At 44.0% G+C, this 19,952-nt stretch overlaps 1 protein-coding gene and 1 long non-coding RNA gene across 4 annotated transcripts in view; one reads left to right on the top strand and one right to left on the bottom strand.

The window, feature by feature from the left end:
• Nucleotides 1–606: 606 nt before the first annotated feature.
• Nucleotides 607–13,160, bottom strand: LOC307203990. Of its 3 annotated transcripts, XR_013833425.1 has the most exons (3): nt 12,702–13,160; nt 8,469–8,580; nt 607–1,967 (listed from the first exon to the last, which is right to left on the bottom strand). It is a non-coding gene; the product is annotated as an uncharacterized lncRNA (long non-coding RNA). The 3 variants fall into 3 exon arrangements; XR_013833424.1 differs by lacking the exon at nt 8,469–8,580 and having other exon boundaries at nt 11,290–13,160; XR_013833426.1 differs by lacking the exon at nt 12,702–13,160 and having other exon boundaries at nt 8,469–9,022.
• A 30-nt stretch (nt 13,161–13,190) lies between these two features.
• Nucleotides 13,191–19,952, top strand: part of TCF7L1 (transcription factor 7 like 1) — a 71,856-nt gene continuing 65,094 nt past the window's right edge. The window contains exons 1-3 of the mRNA XM_079955071.1: nt 13,191–13,439; nt 13,624–13,687; nt 15,964–16,094. Of these exons, the coding sequence (XP_079811197.1) occupies nt 13,206–13,439; nt 13,624–13,687; nt 15,964–16,094 (429 nt within the window). The 5' untranslated portion in view covers nt 13,191–13,205. The remainder of the gene's footprint in view (nt 13,440–13,623; nt 13,688–15,963; nt 16,095–19,952) is intronic.

Here is a 19,952-nt window from a genome sequence, read left to right as displayed (position 1 = left end):
CAAATGGGCAAATTTAGCAGGGGATCAAATACTTCCCCCCCCTCACTGTAGTATTAATTGCTTTCCCACTCACATACAGGATTAGTCAGTCTAGATATTCCTGCACACTTAATGATCTTCACTGTGCTTGCAATATGTGAGAAATATACGGAAGACCAGGAGCAGGAAGCCACTGAACTATCTTCACAGGAGAACTGGGCTTGAACTGTGCATATGTGTGAGTGAGAGAAAGTGTGTGCATTGAGATTTTCCTCTTCCATAAGGGCTAATGTGGACCCTTTCCCACAATCCCTGACTCTGGTCCATCCAGCTACAGCCTTGTGTTTGAGCTTTGCTAAGTACTGTGAACTGGTGTTTGGGCAAGACCCCATAGCCATTTGCTGTGTGAAAGCACAAGAACATAAGAGTCCGATGGATCAGGCCAATGGCCCACCTAGTGCAGGATCCCGTCCTCTTGGTGGCCAACGAGATGCCTGTGGGAAACCCACAAACAGGAAGCCAAGCACAAGAGCACTGTCCCCTCCCACTGTATGGTTTCCAGAAACTGGGATTTCTCCAGCTGTGGCTAGTAGCCATTGAGAACTGATATATACTCAGAGTCGAGAGTGGATTTCACGCTCTTTATTCAGCTCATAGTGGTGAGGAGGGAATGAAAGTCCCTTCAAAGTATCTGCTTTATATACATTATTTACACAATGGGCTGCACGTGATTGGCTAATTCCGGAATTCTCCTGTAGGCCAATCAGGTTGTGGATTCACTTCCATCTGGAGCTGGATTGGGTGGCTCCTGCAGACCAATCATACTGCTGCATTGTTCTAGGACCAATCAGACTGCTGCATTCTGAATCCTATTCAACTCAGTACATAACAAGTACTTTATCCTCCATTAACTTGCCTAATCCTAAACCCATCTAAATTGGTGGGCATCCCTGCCTCATGTGGCAGTGAGTTCCAAAGTTCAACTATACACAGCATTAACTATGTGCTTCTTCTTCCTGGCTCTTGATCTCACAACATCTTGATTAGACTAATAAAGGTATTATCCTCCTGTGGATTTTAGAATCTTTTGTGTAGGCCAACACAGTTGCCTTTGCTTTCTTGTGTGAACCAAATGCCGTCTGGTGGTAGCCCATTTCACAGAATCATAGGGTCAACTAGTCCAACCCCCTGCTATGCTTGCTGCTAGCAGCAAGAATGAATGTTACCTGAAATTATTTTGAAATGAAACCGGATTGCATTGTTCTTCATTTAGTTTTTGTTCATGTTAAAAAATAAAATGCAATTGACAAGAGATGGGATGAAAGAGACCCGCTGGAGGGAAGGCAAGAAGGGTATTTGCAGGCACAGAGGTCTTCATGAATAATCACGCTGTATTCTGCCTGAGGTCCTGTAGCAAAGGCGGCCTCATCTTTCCTGATGACCGCATGCAGTGTTTCTTCATTAGCAGGAAAATCATCTGCGACTCCAAACTGAATTAATACTGGAGGAAAAAAAGAAAAGGCACATTCAATTGATCAACGGAGGAGTCAAAATATTCTAATAGCAGAAAAACAGGGGTCTAGTATTCAGGATTCCCAGGAGAGAAGTGAGGTTGGGTTTAATGAGCTCTGTTGGGGCCCCAATTTGTCAATCAAGAATCGCTCTTGACAGTCGCCCCAACACCAAATGCGTTTTCTACCTGACTCTAGCCTCTGGATATGGAAGGGGTGCAGATAAACAGTGCCTAAAACATGTCTCTCCCCCGCCATACTCACCCACGCACCCCAAATAAGAAAACAGTCTATGTAACAAAGCAGCCGCTGCAGCCAGCTTGATGCTTGGGATTGAGAAGCTGCTTTCTCTGAAGGAATGCTGAACTCTCTGAGACCAGGAAAAGACTCCCTCATGTATCATTACAGTCATATTATTAGCGCTCTGATCCTTGCTCTGCACAGCTGGGATTTGGGACTCCTGTCTTGTTCTTTTCCCTGAGATCAAGGAATAGTGTGGTTTCAAGCTGTCGCTCAGTTGCTCTGTGAGAGCGCCTCTCTCACACCCACCCACCACAAAATAACCTTAGGGACAGAAATTGATTCTCCCTTCCCACCCCCTCCCCAGAGTGCTTATCAAGTTGAAGACGCAGTCAGTGCTACATGTGCTATCCCCCCCATAGCTCAAAACTTATATTTGCATCTGCAGAGGAAGGGGGCACTATTTGCAGAACCTGTCCATTATGGAAACAGTGTTAAGCAGAAAGAGGAAAAAGAAGAGGAAAAGAAGAATGATGGAGGAAGGGAGGGCAGGGAAAATAGTTATTTCAAACCTAAGGTCAGTGACCAAAATGGTTACAATGGGGTGGAAGGTTACTCCAGGCTGTTGAAGCCGATTCAAATTCACTTCTCCTTGAACTTCCTATTTTTAAGCTTCAAAAACTACAGGCCAACGTACAATGATTACTTGCTTTGTTGCAAAAATGAGTGTGGCTAGCCTTTCCTGATTAAAAATTGTGTTACACTTCAAGCTGAAAGCATCTTAGGGCCAAATCCAGAGATATAGACTGAGTACACATCATACATTTAAAGTACCCTCCTAATAATCCTGGGAACTGTAGTTTACCACTCCCAAAGCGACAGCTTCTAGCACTCTTAACAAACTACAGTTCCACTGAATCTTTTCTTTCTTTCTTTTGGTTCCATTGAAATCAAAAGAACAACTTAGCAGCAAGTAACTTATGTCCCATTAAATTCCTAAGAACCTAGAATCATAGAATCATAGAGTTGGAAGAGACCACAAGGGCCATTGAGTCCAACCCCCTGCCAAGCAGGAAACACCATCAGAGCACTCCTGACATATGGTTGTCAAGCCTCTGCTTAAAGACCTCCAAAGAAGGAGACTCCACCACACTCCTTGGCAGCAAATTCCACTGTCGAACAGCTCTTACTGTCAGGAAGTTCTTTCTAATGTTTAGGTGGAATCTTCTTTCTTGTAGTTTGGATCCATTGCTCCGTGTCCGCTTCTCTGGAGCAGCAGAAAACAACCTTTCTCCCTCCTCTATGTGACATCCTTTTATATAATTGAACATGGCTATCATATCACCCCTTAACCTCCTCTTCTCCAGGCTAAACATGCCCAGCTCCCTTAGCCGTTCCTCATAAGGCATCGTTTCCAGGCCTTTGACCATTTTGGTTGCCCTCCTCTGGACACGTTCCAGTTTGTCAGTGTCCTTCTTGAACAGTGGTGCCCAGAACTGGACACAGTACTCCAAGTGAGGTCTAACCAGAGCAGAATACAGTGGCACTATTACTTCCCTTGATCTAGATGCTATACTCCTATTGATGCAGCCCAGAATTGCATTGGCTTTTTTAGCTGCCGCGTCACACTGTTGGCTCATGTCAAGTTTGTGGTCAACCAAGACTCCTAGATCCTTTTCACATGTACTGCTCTCAAGCCAGGTGTCACCCATCTTGTATTTGTGCCTCTCATTTTTTTGCCCAAGTGCAATACTTTACATTTCTCCCTGTTAAAATTCATCTTGTTTGTTTTGGCCCAGTTCTCTAATCTGTCAAGGTCGTTTTGAAGCGTAATCCTGTCCTCTGGGGTGTTAGCCACCCCTCCCAGTTTGGTGTCATCTGCAAATTTAATCAGGATGCCTTGAGTCCATCATCCAAGTCGTTGATAAAGATTTTGAATAAGACCGGGCCCAAGACAGAACCCTGTGGCACCCCACTAGTCACTCTTCTCCAGGATGAAGAGGAACCATTGATGAGCACCCTTTGGGTTCGGTCAGTCAGCCAGTTACAAATCCATTGAGTGGTAGCATAGTCAAGACCGCATTTTACCAGCTTCTTTACAAAAATATCATGGGGCACCTTGTCAAATGCCTTGCTGAAATCAAGGTAGGCTACATCCACTGCGTTCCCTTCATCTACCAGGGTTGTAATTCTGTCAAAAAATGAGATCAGGTTAGTCTGACATGACTTATTTTCCAGAAATCCATGCTGACTCTTGGTGATCACAGCATTCCTTTCTAGGTGCTCACAGACTGTTTGCCCCAGGCTCCCTCCTTCATGCAATCCACAGGATTCCCCAAGAGAATCCAGTTTTTAAACCAGTTTACATCTGTAAGTTGATTAAGTAGCGTCTGGGTGAACTCGGGAGAAACTGGTACGGGAAAAGGCTGCTGTGGTGCAATTGTGATGCGGTGCAAGAACTGGGATTTTCAGTACTGGCATTTAATATAGCAGGTGCAACAGAGTACCAGAAGATCCAAATGAAGCCCATGGAAAGGGATAAACGAAGCAAAACCAAGCTTCCTGGTATTGTGCACAAACAGAACAGAGATAGAACTGTCACTGGCGTTGGGGAAGAGGGCAATAGCAGAGCCAGTGTGGTGTAATGGTTGGAGTGTCAGACTAGGACAGGGGTCGGCAACGTGCGGTCCGTGGGCTGGATGCGGCCCACGAAGACTGTTTTACCGGCCCACGAGCCGTCCCCGAACCAAGCCGCTCTCTTGGCGAGTCCAGATACCTGAAATCCCATCTGCGCATGTCCAGACGCCGAAAACCGCTTCTGCGCAGGCGCAATTTTCGGCATCCAGGCATGCGTAGAAGCAATTTCCAGTGCTGCGGACATGCACAGACGCGATTTTTTGAATTTGATATCCTGCTTTATCACTACCCTAAGGAGTCTCAAAGCAGCTAATAATCTCCTTTTCCCTTCCTCCCTCACAACAAACACTCTGTGAGGAGAGTGAGGCTGAGAGACTTCAGAGAAGTGTGACTAGCCCAAGGTCACCCAGCAGCTGCATGTGGAGGAGCGAGGAAGCGAACCCAGTTCACCAGATTACAAGTCCACTGCTCTTAACCACTACACCACACTGGCTCTCCAGCGTCGCACTGCGTCAGTCCAGCCCACAGACGATCTCCATGGGAGTGATCCGGCCCGTGGCCGGTAAACCTTGCCGACCCCTGGGCTAGGACCTGGGAGACCAGGGTTCAAATCCCCACTCGGCCATGACCTTGGGTCAGTCTCTGCCTCACAGCTGAACCTACCTCACAAGGTTGCTGTATGGATTAAATGAGGATGGGAGAACCATGTATGCCATTTCGAGCTCCTTGCGAAGAAAGGTGGAATATAAGTGCAATATGTAAATAAATACCTGACATCAAGACAGTTGTCTGAAGAAAGACATGAGTGGCAGCAGCCAAGCTGGGCCTCTAATCACTGCCCAATTAATCCAACCCAGATGTTTGTATGTGCTCTGCTCCAAAACTGGTCTGTAGGGTGGGTGCTTCCAGAAAGGATGTCTTACGCCTTTGCCCTGCTACTAACACTGAAGTGGCACAAGCACTATGCACCAGAAGAAAGTCTCAGTGGGTCTGATCCGTTTGGCATGGACTTAAGGGAATTTGTTCCTTTGTTCTAGGGCAATACGAAGGTTCACTTGCCTGCCCGACTAAGATTGATACCAGTTTCAAATTACGTTTGGAAGTCACCTTAAACACCTAAACAGTAGAAAGGCAAGGTATACATTAAAAATATGTATACATTATGAACGTACGTGTGTGTGTGTGTTTGTGTAAGGCTTGTCAGGAGAGGATAATTTGGCCAGCAGGGGGTAGTGGTGCATGTCTGAAAATGCATGTAGCCTATAATACCTGAAAATGTATATTTGAAAAAAAACAACCATAGAATTGTAGGGTTGGAAGGGACCCCTGAGGGTCATCTAGTCCAACTCCCTCCTATGCAGGAATCCCAGCTACGGCATTCATGAGAGCATACAAATGCAAATACAAACAATAAATATTCAAAAATGAAAATATTTAACATTTCAAAAGTGTTGGAAAGCAAATACATTTCTGTTTCTGCAAAAAAACGGGGGGGGGAGCAAAAGTCTGACTCTTTGTACTTTATTATTAATGCAGAAAAGCTAAAGCATCAACTACTAAGCCTATAAATCAGGAAAACATAATACGGCCCAAGAACAACACTGCACTGCCCTTCCAGTGTGATCATTATTTTGTGAACCCTTTGGCACAATCCCCAAGTTCTCATGCCCGGCCATAAAGAAGCCTAAGGCTGCAGTTCTCTTCCTCGGTGTGTGCAAGGGGGGGTGCTGCTGCTGTGACCCTCCAGCCACTGTTGGACTCCAGTTCCCATCAGCCCCAACCAGCAGGATAAGTGGTCAAGGATGATGGGAGTTGTAGTACAACAACGGCTGGAGGACTGCAAATTCCCTAACCTGGACCATACACCTTCACCCCTGCTTCCATTTCTTCTCATTTTCCTGTTTCTCCCATGTTGATTGATAGATTGCTATTATCTCACGACAGGGACCTTGCCCTCTTGTATTTTGTACAGTACCATACATAGCAACAGCAATATACGTATCAGATGTGGGAAAACTTTGGCCGATGTTGCTGAACTACAACTCCCATCCCCCTGGTCATGGGCTATGCTTGCTGAGGCTCATGGGAGTTGTATTTGGCAACATCAGGAGGACCAAAGGTTCTCCACACCTGATATAAATCATCGTAAACTTTTCCAAAATTCCTCCACTGATCCATTTCCTTCCTATGAGTTGATTGGCTTTTCCACTGCCGTTGTTTCCCAAACTGCTGCATCCTCTTCTACTGCTTTTTAAGAGCTAGTGATTATGTCCAGGGCCTGGCCCAGAAAATCATTGCAGCTGTAAAATAGATACATTGCCAAAGCTTTGTCTCTTGCTATTCCACCACTTGGCAACTACATTGAAAAAAAATCACTTCCTGAACTCTCATCTATAGCAGCAATCATAGACAAACATATATAGGACTCCTCTGTATGCATAGCACAGTATCCAACTAAATTCTACTCAGAACAGACCCATTGAAATGAATGAACTTGGTAGTCATGGCCATTCACTTCAATGGGTCTCCTCTGATTGGACATAGAATTGGATATAATCCTCCGCCATTTTGTATTCAGTATGGATTATTACTAATCAATACTTTTAAAACAAGAAAGTTCCACCAAATGTGAAACAAGTCTGATCTTAACTGGCTGCAAGGAGTAAATATCACTGAACTCTTATAGCTAACTAACAGCTTGAGTGTATGCATGTTTATCAGTCAAGGACAAATACCACTGATGCAAAACTTTTATGTTTGAACTTGAAACCGTTTCTAGATTCAAAGCACACAAATTAAATGAATAAATTTAATTATTAAAAAGATTTGTAGAATATTTGCGCGCCCACTTTTTAATTTTGTAAAAAATATTTAGAAGGCATTTTCCAGATAAAGTTCACAACGTAAAGCATCACTTTTTTAAAAAATCAAATCCCAACATGTTATTGTTCTAAACTGCAAGCTCTGTAGAGAGCTTTGATACCGAGGGGTGTGGGGCAGATCATAGAATCAAAGAACCGAGAGTTGGAAGGGACAACAAGGGGTCATCTAGTCCAACCCCTGCAAGGCAGGAATCCTTTTGCTCAACATGGGGCTCGAACCCACAACTCATGCTCTACCAGCTGACCTACCAACATTAAAAATAAGCAAACAAAAAATGTAAGATGAGCCTCCTGGATCAGTCAACTGGTCCATGTGGTCTAGCAACCTATTCTCACAGTGGCTGATCCGATGCCTATGTAAAGCCTGCAAACTGGACCTGAGCCCAACTGCACTCTCTCTACTTGTGATTTCCAGCAACTAGCATTGAGTGGCATTCTGCCTCTGACAGCAGAGATAGAACATAGACATCCCCCTCCTCCTTAGTTTGTCTTATCCTCTTTTAAAGCTACCCAAGTTTGCACCCATCACCACTTATTGCAGGAGCAAGTTCCAGCATTTAACTATAGGCTGCATTGAAAAAGTACTTTATTCTGTCTAGCCAGATTTTCAAACATAAAAATAAAGCAATTAAACATAATTTCATGACCATAATTCCAAACATTTAGACTCAGTGCCCTGCCCAGAAGCTATTTTCATTTGAGTTTATACCTCATGCCTTGTATGAATATCTGTCCATCTAGCCCAATATTGTCTCCAGAGATGCAAACATTCACATCACCTAGGACCGAAATATATATGTCAGAAATCGAACCTATTTGCATGCACAGCATGTGCTCTGTTAAGCTGTGATACCTCCCCAGCTCTTAACAGGCTCTAAAAGCGTTGAGTACTTTTTCACTTTACTCTCCAGGTGAAGACAGACATGACTTCCAGAGTGTTGTAGAAATGGTTTAAAGACACTTTGGGCACTATAGAAATAATGTTTTAGGTAGCAGTCCTTCCATAGAAAGTAAAAGTTAAAATATACAGTCATGGCCTAAGAGCCTGTACAACCTTGGGTCTGAGTGGGCACTCCTCACCCCGAATATTTCCGAGATGGGTTGAAAAGGCAAGGCTAGAACAAGGCCACTGCCAAAATGAAGTAAATGCATAGTCAGCTAATTCCTGCCATCATTATTCAGCAAAATGTTACACCTGGAGCATGATAAGCTGGGATACCATGTTTGCTTTCTTTTGCCAATTGGAAAACTGTTTCACTATTTGTCTTGGACACTGTGCTGCAATTTCACACGTGGCAAAAATACCAATAAATCTTTGTGGCTTCAGTGTTCTTTGTGCATAAAAAAGGCAAAAGAAGAAGAAAAGAGATTATTGTGTAACAACAACCTGTTGACACACCAAAGTAAACCTGTGACAAAGTAGAAAAACTCTGAAATGTAATCTGGAGGAGTAAATGTATACAATTTAGCTCTAAATGGCAGTGAGGCTCATCTTTAGGCCTGAATCTTCAGCGAGAGCCACTTAAATGAGGTGGCTCAGAGGACCTACATGGGAATGCAAACAGCAGCGAGTGAAACAGCACACACAATAAAGAGCAATCGAATTCCAAGTGGCTGTGTGAGCCAGCTCACCTAAGCAGAAATTAGTTTTGGAATGGAGTGAATCCATGTGTATTATAGCTGGCCACATCCTGAGCGGCTTTTCACAGGCCACTGCATGTACCCCGACAGGGCTGTCCTAAGCATATGTGGTGCCAGGGTGAAAAGATCTGCCTGGCGCCGGCCCCCCCCAGGTTGCCCAGTCCCAAGCACACAGGAGGGTGGAACCGGCCAGCTGCCTCAGCATCTCGCTGGCTCGGTCGCCCCCGAACTCACAGCGCAGAGCTGCCTGCAGAAGAGCCCGCTGTGGCGCTCCAACCAACGGGCGAGCTCTTCCCCGAACTCAGCTCTTGGGCCCTAGACTCTCAACCTGGTGCCTCTGAGAGCCCGGTGCCCCGCACCCCTAGCGTCTATGGGTAAGACGGCCCTGTGCCCCGATCACTGTTCAACATGTGCTTGTGTAAGTATTTAATGTCCACGCACCTCATCACCAAATTCTGACACCAAATTCACATGATAAAAGTGCTTGTGTCGCTGCTTGCATAGATGTCTATGACACAGGCTTAGCTTTCCTGTGTGCAGGGGTAAAATATTTTGCTTGTGCGAAGTCAAGCCTCCCAAGCAGGACCACAAAGGTTACCATTTGGCCAACACATGCACAAATCCAGATGGGTAGCAGATAACATGGAATTCGCCTACATGTTGTGGTACATTAACAGATTTAATAGTTTTTCAATACGACTGCTTTTCCAAGGGTTTTGTCTCAATGTCTGGCTTTTGAAGAAAAATAAATAGAAAAATAAAATTAATCTACTGTACTAAGGCTATAAATCTTAGGGAACTCTTAGGGAAAAGCTTCAGAGAACTAATCATGCATAGGATTGGGTGGTACATCTTTTCTAAACGGCACAATCCTGAGAAAGCTTCAGATGCCTAAACACACAATTCCTCAACTGTGATGATTAAGCTGGAAAAGAAAGCTGTGATATTTTTAATAGCTCAGTACTACAACACTTAAAATACCTGCGATTTTTCAATATCTGCTGGACTTGCATGTTTTCAAGGGCTGGAGTGGTAGGCTGTGTCCATGTACACCTTTTCAGACCCCTTGTTTGCTTTCTAACTACTGCTCCTGTGAAACCTTAATTTAAAAAAACCTTGCTTCTACACTGCACATAGAGAGCAACATTGTACAGTACCCTTAAAGCACATTTGACACACATTCTTTTCCTTAAAGAATTCTGGAAACTTTAGTTTACCCCTCACAGTTATAATTCCCAGAAACCATTAAACTACAGTGCCCAGAATTATTGGAGGGGTTTGGGGTTTTTTTTATGTGTTTTGGGTGTGCTTTAAAGGTACAGCGTATTCACAGCCTCCAGTGCACTTTTTGCTGAGAGCAAGGTGGCTGTTCCATAACTCCTATAGTAGTGCTGGCCCCAGGTTTTGGGTGGGGGTGTGCTTTGAGCAAGATGCCTCCACCAATGTATTATTTGTTAACACTGCCTTTTAATTGCTAGTACTGCTACACACTGTCTGTCAGTTATATAATTCTGAATATATGATTGCACTGGAGATGTGTATCACATCTGATTATGGTTCATTTTAACTAGCTGATATCAGCTGATATGCTTTAATGACTATTCATTTTACAATGCATTTAAAATGCTATTATCTATATCATCAAAATGAATTACCGGTATCTATTTTGATTGTCAACTTCAAGTTTTGAAATGAATTAGAATGTTACTGTAATTGGATAGATAGAGAGGAAGGAACAATAGTTCTCCCTCAAAAGAGAAATGTGTTTTCAGCCAGTTTGGGCACATTTATGTGGAAAAGTAGCATGCACATACACACACACACACATATAAGCTGCCCTCTTTTGGGGCAGAGCCCTTTACTCCTTGCTGCTGTCCCTGCTGCCCATTTACTTGGGCTGCATGCATTGCATACATTTCAAACCTCTTCAAACAATTCTGGGAAGTGTAGCTGGGAATTATGGTTCTATGAGAGGTAAACTAGTTTCCAGAATTATTGGAGGGGTGCTATAAATGTATGGTGCAACCGCAGCCTTGTTCTCTTACTGTGGGCCTAGTCTTTGGGGAAGGACCATAGTTCAGTGGTACATAATGTGCCTTGTATGCGCTGAAGGTCTCACTCTCTGCCCCTGGATGAAATCCTGGAGAGCAGCTACCAGTCATTCAGGAGTGCCAAATTGAATAAAATATGGGGGAGGGCCCAGGTAAGTCCCGCCCTGCACAATCACATGACATGGTGCACACACACCATTTGAATGGCAATGCCCATCAATTTTGGGGGGGGGGAGCCCCTCAAATATTTTATGGGGGGGGGCTGAAGGGACCTTTGCCCCTAGGAGTTGGCTCCTATGCAGTCAGTGCAGACAACCCTGAGCTAGATGGATTAATGGTCTGACTTACCATAAGGCTAATACACATGGCTGTCAAGAGACCAAGAGGCGAGTGTCCACTGGCCATGCATGCTGAGGCTGATGGGAGTTGTATTTTAGCAACATCTGGAAGACCACAGGTTCCCCATAACTACTCTAACGGAAGCAAGAAAGCTGAGGAAATCCGATTAAAATCATAGGTGCTGGAGGTTTAAAGTTGGGGCGCCTCTCAATAATCAATGCAGGTGTGGCAGGAGGCAGTTGCTAGCACCAAACACACAAGTAGCCTTTAAGAGTCTGAAGAGATACATCAAAGCAAGGGAAGAGATAAAAAAAATATTATGTGAGTTTGGAGAGCAAGGAGAGGGAGACAACACTTGTGCATGCTCTAGGAAGAATCTCATGTTCTTGTATCTGTCACCTGTAAAACTCTGCCCATTTTGACTTTGGGGAATGTCTTTTAAAAATCTGGTTTCCAACACATACCCTGCAGCAGAATTATTCTAGTTAGTTTTAGCCCACTCCCACAAGTCTCTAGAAGTAAAAGGTTGGATATATTTTCTTGATTCTAATGCACATGCAAGAAGCACAAATGCCAGCAGACTGTGTCCCTACCACCTTCCTCTGTGAAGTGCGTAACACGTTGGGGAATGTGCTTGAGAGTTTCAGGTATAAGTACTGTACTGCCAGATACATTGCGGGATTATGTCTGCAATTCAGAGCACATGTACTTGGCAAGGAAGCCTCACATTGAGACTTCAAGTCTTGTAGAAACATGCAGATGATCAGGCTGCCAAGCACCTATCCTATGCAAACTTAGCTCGGAGTAAGTCCCACTGAAAGCCGTTGTGGGACTTGCAGAACAAAAGCCCCTCCCTTTACTGGGAAGCAGGGCTGCAAGCTTAACCCTTACTGACAAGGGAGTAAAATCCCATTTAATTCCATAGCATTTACTTTTGAGTAAGCACGGTCAGGACCGTGCCGCAAAACTCTCTAAACTAAATGGGAGTAAAGCGTGTTTAGGATTGCGCCTTACTTCTGAAAACAACCAAGCCCAGGATGGGGCTGCAAACATTTTTTCCCCTTTTTAACTAAAGTCCCCTGGTTATGGCTCATTTAAATACTCAGCAGAGAAGAGCCTTCATCATATATATTTTTTGTGAAGGGGGCGGCTTTTTCCCCCTGCAGGAAGAGGGGCGTTCACAAAAACACAGGGGGCTCCAATTCCCTCCCCCCTTTTTTTTGAACCCCGCTTTATTTTGCACGTCCCCTGAAACCCCCCCTATAGTAGTTCAAAACCAAATAAAATAAAATTTTTGAGGGAAGGGAAGAAGGACGTGCGTTCGTAGGAGTGGGTCAGGGTAACCCGAGTGAAGCCGAGCTGGGGGGTCCCTGGGCGAAAGTGATCGCGCGGGGGCGTGTGAAGCGGGTGGGTGGGTGTACTTGCCGTCACTTTGGGGGGGGGGCGTAACCCTCCCCCTCCTCCACCGCTGGCTGGGGGGGGGTGTCAATTTGCAGCGGGAGCTCCTCCTCCCTCCCTTCCCCTTCTCCTCCTCCTCCCTCCCGGCCCCTCGCTCTCGCATTCCCGACCCTCCCCGGGTGGGCTAGGCAGGGGACCCCGCCAGCGGCTGCGTCGGAGCAACTCTCGGGATCCTTTTCCTTCCCCTCTCTCCCCCTACGCCGCCTCCGGGGTGCCGCCTCCCCCTCGACCTCCTCCTTTTCCCGCCTATCCCGTTCCCTCGACTCCGAAAGAAGGAGAGAAAGAAAGAAAGAGGGAGGAGGAGGAGAAGAGGAGCTCTTCGGCGCCTTCCTCTCTTCCGGAGAGTGTCAAAACTTTCTTCGGGCGGCGGCGGCGGCGGCGGCGGGACGGGGCTGCGTCGAGAGGCCGGGCTGAGGCAGGCGGGGTGCGGGGAGCGGCCCCCCGCCGCACCGGGACCCCGCCGCACCATGCCTCAGCTGCAACCGGCCGGCGGAGGAGGAGGAGGCGGCGGCGGCGGCGACGACCTGGGCGCCCCGGACGAGCTCATCCCTTTCCAGGATGAAGGCGACGAGCAGGACAAGGGCTCCGGGGGCCGCGGCTCGGCGCACGGAGACTTGGACGAGCTCAAGTCGTCGCTCGTGCACGAGTCCGAGAACCGCGGCGGCGGCGGCGGCGGCAGCGCCTCCGGCTCCGATTCTGAGGTAAAAAGTTGATGGCGGAGGGAAGGCGGGGGCGACAAAAGAGAGCGAATGTGGGGAGGGTGGGGGGGGGGAGAGAGAGGCTGCTGTTTTGAGGCGGGGGGGGCGGGAGAGTGGAGAGGGGGGGGGCTTCGTCCCGGGCAAACGCCTCAACCCGCCCCGCTTTGTGCCTTTTCCCCCCCCACAGGCGGAGAGGCCGCCTCAACAGCCCCGGGAAAGTTTCCAGAAGCCGCGGGACTCTCCAGCCGAAGGTAGAGGAACCCTCTTTAAATATCTATCTCTATATAATATATATATATATTTGCTTTCCCCCCCCCTCCCCAACCTCGATAGGAGGGGGCGGGGGGAGGCAGCGTTGTGGGGCGGCGGCGGGGGTCGGAGGAGAAGGGGAGATGGCGCTCTCTCCTCAGAGGACGGAGGACCCGCGGCGGCGACTCCTCGTTTCCCCCCCCCCCCGCCTTCACTTTTCTGGAATGAGGAGGAGGAGGAGCTTCCCTTGGCCGCGCCGTCCCGTCTCCTCGCTGGCTTTTGTTGCTGCCCCCTTTTGGCCCTGATCCTGTGTCGACTCGAAAGAGGCCCTGAATCGCGAGTCGAGATTTGAAATCAGGGCGACGCGCTTTTTTTTGTATGTGTGTCGCTGCTTCTCTCCCCACCCCACCCCCCGCCGTCCTGAAGTTCTCTTGCTCGCAAGTTGAGCTGCCATGAAATTTAACGAGGCATCTCTTGCGTTTGAGTAAACACCGCCTATCATCTGACTCTGAAGAGCTGCGATCCTGCTTACCGGCGGGGAGAGAGGTTTCCAGTTAGCGGGATTTACTTTGGATTCCACAGATAACAGCCGCTGAGTTGTATGGAGATGAGTCCGTAAAGGAAGTAGGTGCAAGATTGCACCCAGGGATATTTGAATTAATGGGATTTATAGGGGACTGATCGGCTTTGGTATGCTGGTGTTGGGACCACTGTTAGCCAGCATTAAGTGGCAGAGCTGCTCTGGAGTTAGACCTGTTGAAGTCCTTGCCTTTGGGGAAACACACAAATAGAAGATCTTGTGGTACTTCTCAAGATTATTGTGACGTATGTTATACCACAGGAGGACTGCAGTCCTATCAATACTTGCTGGGAATAAGCCCCGTTTATGTACAATGGGGCTTACTTCCGAGTAAACATATAAGAGTGTGCAGTAAGCCTATCATTCTTTGAGCTTCCTATAACAGATTAGCCAGATCTGTTGCTTTACTTCTGAATAAACAGATTTAGGGTTAGTGTGAGGTACAGCAGAACTTTATGCAAAACTTTATGCAGAAGTGAGCCCTACAGAATTCAAGTAAACATGGGATTGCAGGTTTCCTTTGGGTTTAGGAGGATATACTTCCATATAGATACAGAAACTCGAAGTTTTATGAAAGGAAAAAAAAAGATTGGAGATATTGGATTGGGGGAGTAGGAATATGTACACCAATATTTGTACTTACCAAATAACATTTTGGTTACTCAGCCTTTTTTAATAGTCACAACCCATAGACAATTTAAGATTGCAATCCAAAGCATATTTTTTTGGAAGCGTTATTCCACTGAAAACAATGGTTCTTACTTCTGAATAAGAAAACATAGATTGGGTTTTGACCAAAATTAAAAACCCAACCTAAGCATCTTTACTCAGAAATAAGTCCCATTTAATTCAGTGGGAATTACTCCCTTGTTGATGCCTTAAATCATTTTTGTTATGCTTTATATTCTTTCAGCCACCCTTTTGGGATGTCATCTCTCTTTGGTTCTTCCACTTTAGTTTAATTGCATACCTGTGAGTGCAGTAGAAGTTGTAATCCACATTAGTGTTTGCTTGTATCTAAGAAAACAGTTATTCTTGAAAGATTTAACCTGTAATGCAGTGGTGTAATTTTATCTACTTGATAGTACAGATTTTAAAAAATATTAACATTGACACATATCTTCCTGATTTCATTGTGACTTAATAATGTAAGTCAGCTTTGCAATTGTCTTCTAGTAACCTTTCGTACGCAGCAGGTTTTCAGTACCCTGCATTCCATTTTAGTATTTTATGACCTAAAAATAAAACAGCAACAACCACCCCATTACTTTTTGTAATGCTTCCTTGCTTGGTCATCTGGAGGTCATGTTTACTAACCACAGAAACCCAGCTGTTACCAAGTATGAAGTAGGTGCCTAATATCACATGCAGAAGTATACGTATACTTTTGTTCTTACTTGGGAGTTTTGTTTTGCCCCCAAGTAAAAACAAAACTGTACATCAGTTGCATGGGCATAAATTCAGTTGCAGGTAAACACTGTCAATTCAAGTAAGACCTGAGTGCTATATTGACTGCAAATTAGAGCACATATACATAAGATGCCTTAGTTGGTTTGTAAATTTCACATCTTATTTCTTTCTGTTCTGTAATTCTAGTTAACCCTACCTTCCTTAATCCCTAGGGCTGCATTTTGAAACAAACTGTGTTTGCAGCCTTTACTCTGAGTGCATTTAGCTAAGTGTCTTTTTCTTCCCTAGTAATCAGAAGACAGCAAGATGGAGGCTTCTTTAAAGGGACTCACTATCCAGGTTATCCCTTCTTGATGATCCCAGAGCTAGGAAGCCCCTACCTGCCCAGTGGAGCCTTGTCCCCAGGTGGTGCTCGCACAGTAAGTGCTTTGTTTTGGTTTGAGATATTGGTGTGATTAAAGTTTTCCTTCCTCTTCTATAAGGGCAAATTGTGATAGATGGTGTTCCTTTATGCCCCTTTGCCCCACTGAAGAGTTCTGCATTACTGCTGATATCACAGAATAATAAACATCATTTGAGGGGAACTCTTGTTGCATGGAATGTTAAAGATATCTCTTTTCCAGTGAGGAAGTTTGGAGATAGGCAATCTCCTGAATAATTTCTCTGCTCATTTTCAACTTAATGATTTACAGTGCTGAAGAGTATTCATCTGTTTGAGTAGAAGATAAAATTTGTTTTAATGGGTTTTATCCTTTCTCTCCCTACCCCACCCAATTTCACTGTTTAAATGAGTGTGTAGGCTGTTGCTACAGAGAGTTGATAGGCTCAAGAAATGTGCGAATTTCATAATCTTTCTTCAGTTTTTCTGTGGAGTTCATTTATTTGTGATCAGAGTTCTGGGGAGGGAAAGGTGTGGGCGTGTGTCCATTTAGAATTCAGTTGAAAGGATTAGATCTAAGAGAAGTTACCCTTGGCATTGTTGAAGTAAATAATATCAGCGAATGACATTTAAAGTCTATTTAGGTACTGATAGGCTTAGAGAGGAAGTTTGTTATTACTGGAGTGCAAATAAGAGATGTTAATTTTATCTGCTATGAAATCAGCTAACTTAAAAGCATTATTCTATAGCACTCATTTTTAAACTGCTTTCCAAAGAAACCTTGTTTAGTTTAGGCATGCTATCTTGGGGAACTTATGCTATCACTGTGCATCACACACATTGTGCACCAACAGAGGAGTTTTGCTTATGTTTTGGGATGCACTCTCGGTTCTTGCATCCTAACAGTGATTCTCAACAGACCTGTGTAAAATATGTGTGTTTCTTAGAACAAGCCATCTAGAATCCCCTGCTGTGTATCCAGGTGTTCTAAACTGGATGCATGGAGGTTCTTGTTTAGACTAGTTCATGGTGGGTGGCCAAAGATGCTTAATGAATATGATCTGCTGAGGCAGTGTCTGGAAGTGAGTACCTGCACTTGTTATATGACCACATAAAAACTTTGAATGGCATAAGAATCTCTTGATTGCTTTGCTGTTTATGACAACTTGGTAGCACAAGCATAAGGGGTGTTTCAACATGCTTATATTTATTTAACAAAAGTTATAGCTACTTTCTTAGTGAAACAATCTCTAGTTGTGCTTATTGGAGGTAAAGTTTCTCCAACAGGATTTAAAGGCCTGCCTATTGCGAGAAGGGTTTAAGAAGTGCCTTGTATAACTAAGCTTCAGTCCTCCTAATATCAATCAATAACAACTTATAACTACAGATAATGATGAGCAGGGTATTCTAAGGCTTTATGCAGATATAACTCTGCTGATCATTGATAGACCAAGAGTGAGCTGGTTTGCAAGTTATTTTTAAAGCTAATCCTAGTCGTTGTTATTATTATTACATTTATTACACTCTGTTCACCAGAAGGTCCTAGGGCGGGATACAGCATTAAAAACAGTTTAAAACAAATTAACTACAGACGTAATGCTACATCATGGTACATTCTGATAGATGGAAAATAGGAATTTGTATGCAAGAAAGGAAGTGACTTTACTATGTTTAAGATTAACTGTAACATCAGCCTTTTCAATCTGGCATCCTCCAAATGTTTTGGATTAAACTCCCATCAACCCCAGTTATCATGGTGAGAGTGTCAGGATGATAGGAATTGTAGACCAAAGCATCTGGAGGGGCAGCAAGTGAACAACTATCTGATCAATACAAGAAACCAAACCCTTATCAATTTCAATGTAATATTACCAATTCAAAATAAACAATCAAAGCACCAAAATCTAGGTGCTGCTTGAAACATAGCAATAGTCACACAAAGAGTAACCATCAGTGTTCCAGAGGACTGTTTGGTCACTTTTGAGTAATAACTTTGATGATAAATAACTTTGAAGCATGTAGGATATTTCCTTGAAAGAACAGAAGTGAAATATTGCACTGATAGCTGTTATCAATTTTAATTAAAGTTGCAAGTCATTGATTCTGTGAATTTCAAAAGCTGTTTTCATTCCTTATATTTGAGCTTTAGTTTTTATATCATGCATAATTTCATGTAAGACAAAATGAATCAATATAAATGCTTCAGAAATAGAAAAAGAATGGGCTATATTTATCTAGAGCTGTTCAGCAGTAGAATAAACTCCCATGAGAGGTAGTGGACTCTCCTTCCTTGGAGGTTTTTAATCAGACGTTGGATGGTCACCTGTCATTTATGACCTAGTTGAGATTCCTGCATTGCAGGGGTTGGACTAGATGACCCTCAGGGATCCCTTCCAGCTCTACAGTTCTATGATTCTATGGGTCATAAACTCATTATTAATGCTTTCTTCCTCTAAAAGAAGCTACTTTCCTTAAAGCTTGTGTTGCACACAGTTATAACTACAGTGTTCCACTGAAGTTGATTTATATAGCAAATTTGCATATTTTTTGAACTTGATGCAATTACTGTTTTATTTCTGTCCTGTAGAAACTTGCTTAACAAAAGGCCAAAAAATGAAACCAAGAAGCCCCATCAAAACAGCTCTGTAAGCATATCTTTAACAAAAACAACAAATAATTTTGTGGCATCTTAAAGAATAGTAAATTTATTATAATACTTTATAAGAATATATTATAAAGAATTTTATCCTTATTAAAGTGCCACATGACTTGGCTGTTTTTGCTAAAAGATTTCTTTAGTGAGTGGTTAAAAGAGAAAATCTCCGCCATATTTTGAATTGTCCCCTCCCTACTTTTGGAGGGGTAGGGAAGTAAGTTTTGCAATGACTTAACATTTGAGTGTAAATTTTGATTGGAAAGGAACAAACAAAAGGATTACTACACAGTGGCAAATTTAACTGCAACCTTTCTTTTCTTGTTTGCACTGCTTTTCTCATTTAAGCAGGGGACTTAAGACTTTTAAAAGCTGTTAATGGGCTGACATTGTGTGTCCTCACTGACATTAAAAGAAGTGATTAAGGAAATTGACCAAGCGTTAGACAGCAAATTGAATCCCCCTAAGCACAAACCCAAATGTCCCAACTCCAGTTCCAAACTCTGCAAATGCCATAACCCTCAGGAGCTCATTGTGTATTATGGCCATTGGGGATTCCCTGCCTGCGTCCTTAAACAAAAACCTATTATTATTCTGAATTGTGCAATGAACACCTTATCTGTGATATGTTCTCCCATCAAAGATCACCAGCCTTACAGCTTCATTCTGAAGAGTAAGAAATTCCATTTAGACTAATCCATAAATCCATGTAACAAGTATCTGAAAAAGTGTGCATGCACACGAAAGCTCATACCAATAACAAACTTAGTTGGTCTCTAAGGTGCTACTAGAAGGATTTTTTTTATTATTTTGTTTCTTGAGATGTTGGTAGTGCCAGAAAGTTTTAAAATAATAAGGCTGTCACTCAATTAAAGAAACCTCAGTAGCTTAATCATGAGTATGAGTTGAATAAATGAATTGATTGATTTTATTTGCATACATTTCTTATGAGTAGAAGCAGTAGCTCTGGGGCAAAAAGTATAGTACCTAAACCTGCAACTTATGCACATTTAACTGGTACCCATTCAGCTGAACACACAAGGCAAATTGGAAAGAAGGAAAGAAAAGGGATGGGTGTCCAGGAAAAAGACTTTGACAGTTCCATCTGTGACTGAACCCAATGTGTTTTGACTACATGCAGTTTTGGGTTTAGGCGTAAACACTGGAATGTGACCCCCCCCCCATGTATGTATACTGTACACTGTACTTTTCTTTGTTTCAATAAGATGTAGGCATGTGTTATAG

This window comes from Podarcis cretensis (genome assembly GCF_951804945.1).
Source record: "Podarcis cretensis genome assembly, chromosome: 15".
NCBI lineage: Eukaryota > Metazoa > Chordata > Lepidosauria > Squamata > Lacertidae > Podarcis > Podarcis cretensis.
The sequence above is the reverse complement of the archived record's forward strand: the minus strand, read 5'-3'. Positions and strand labels throughout refer to the sequence as shown.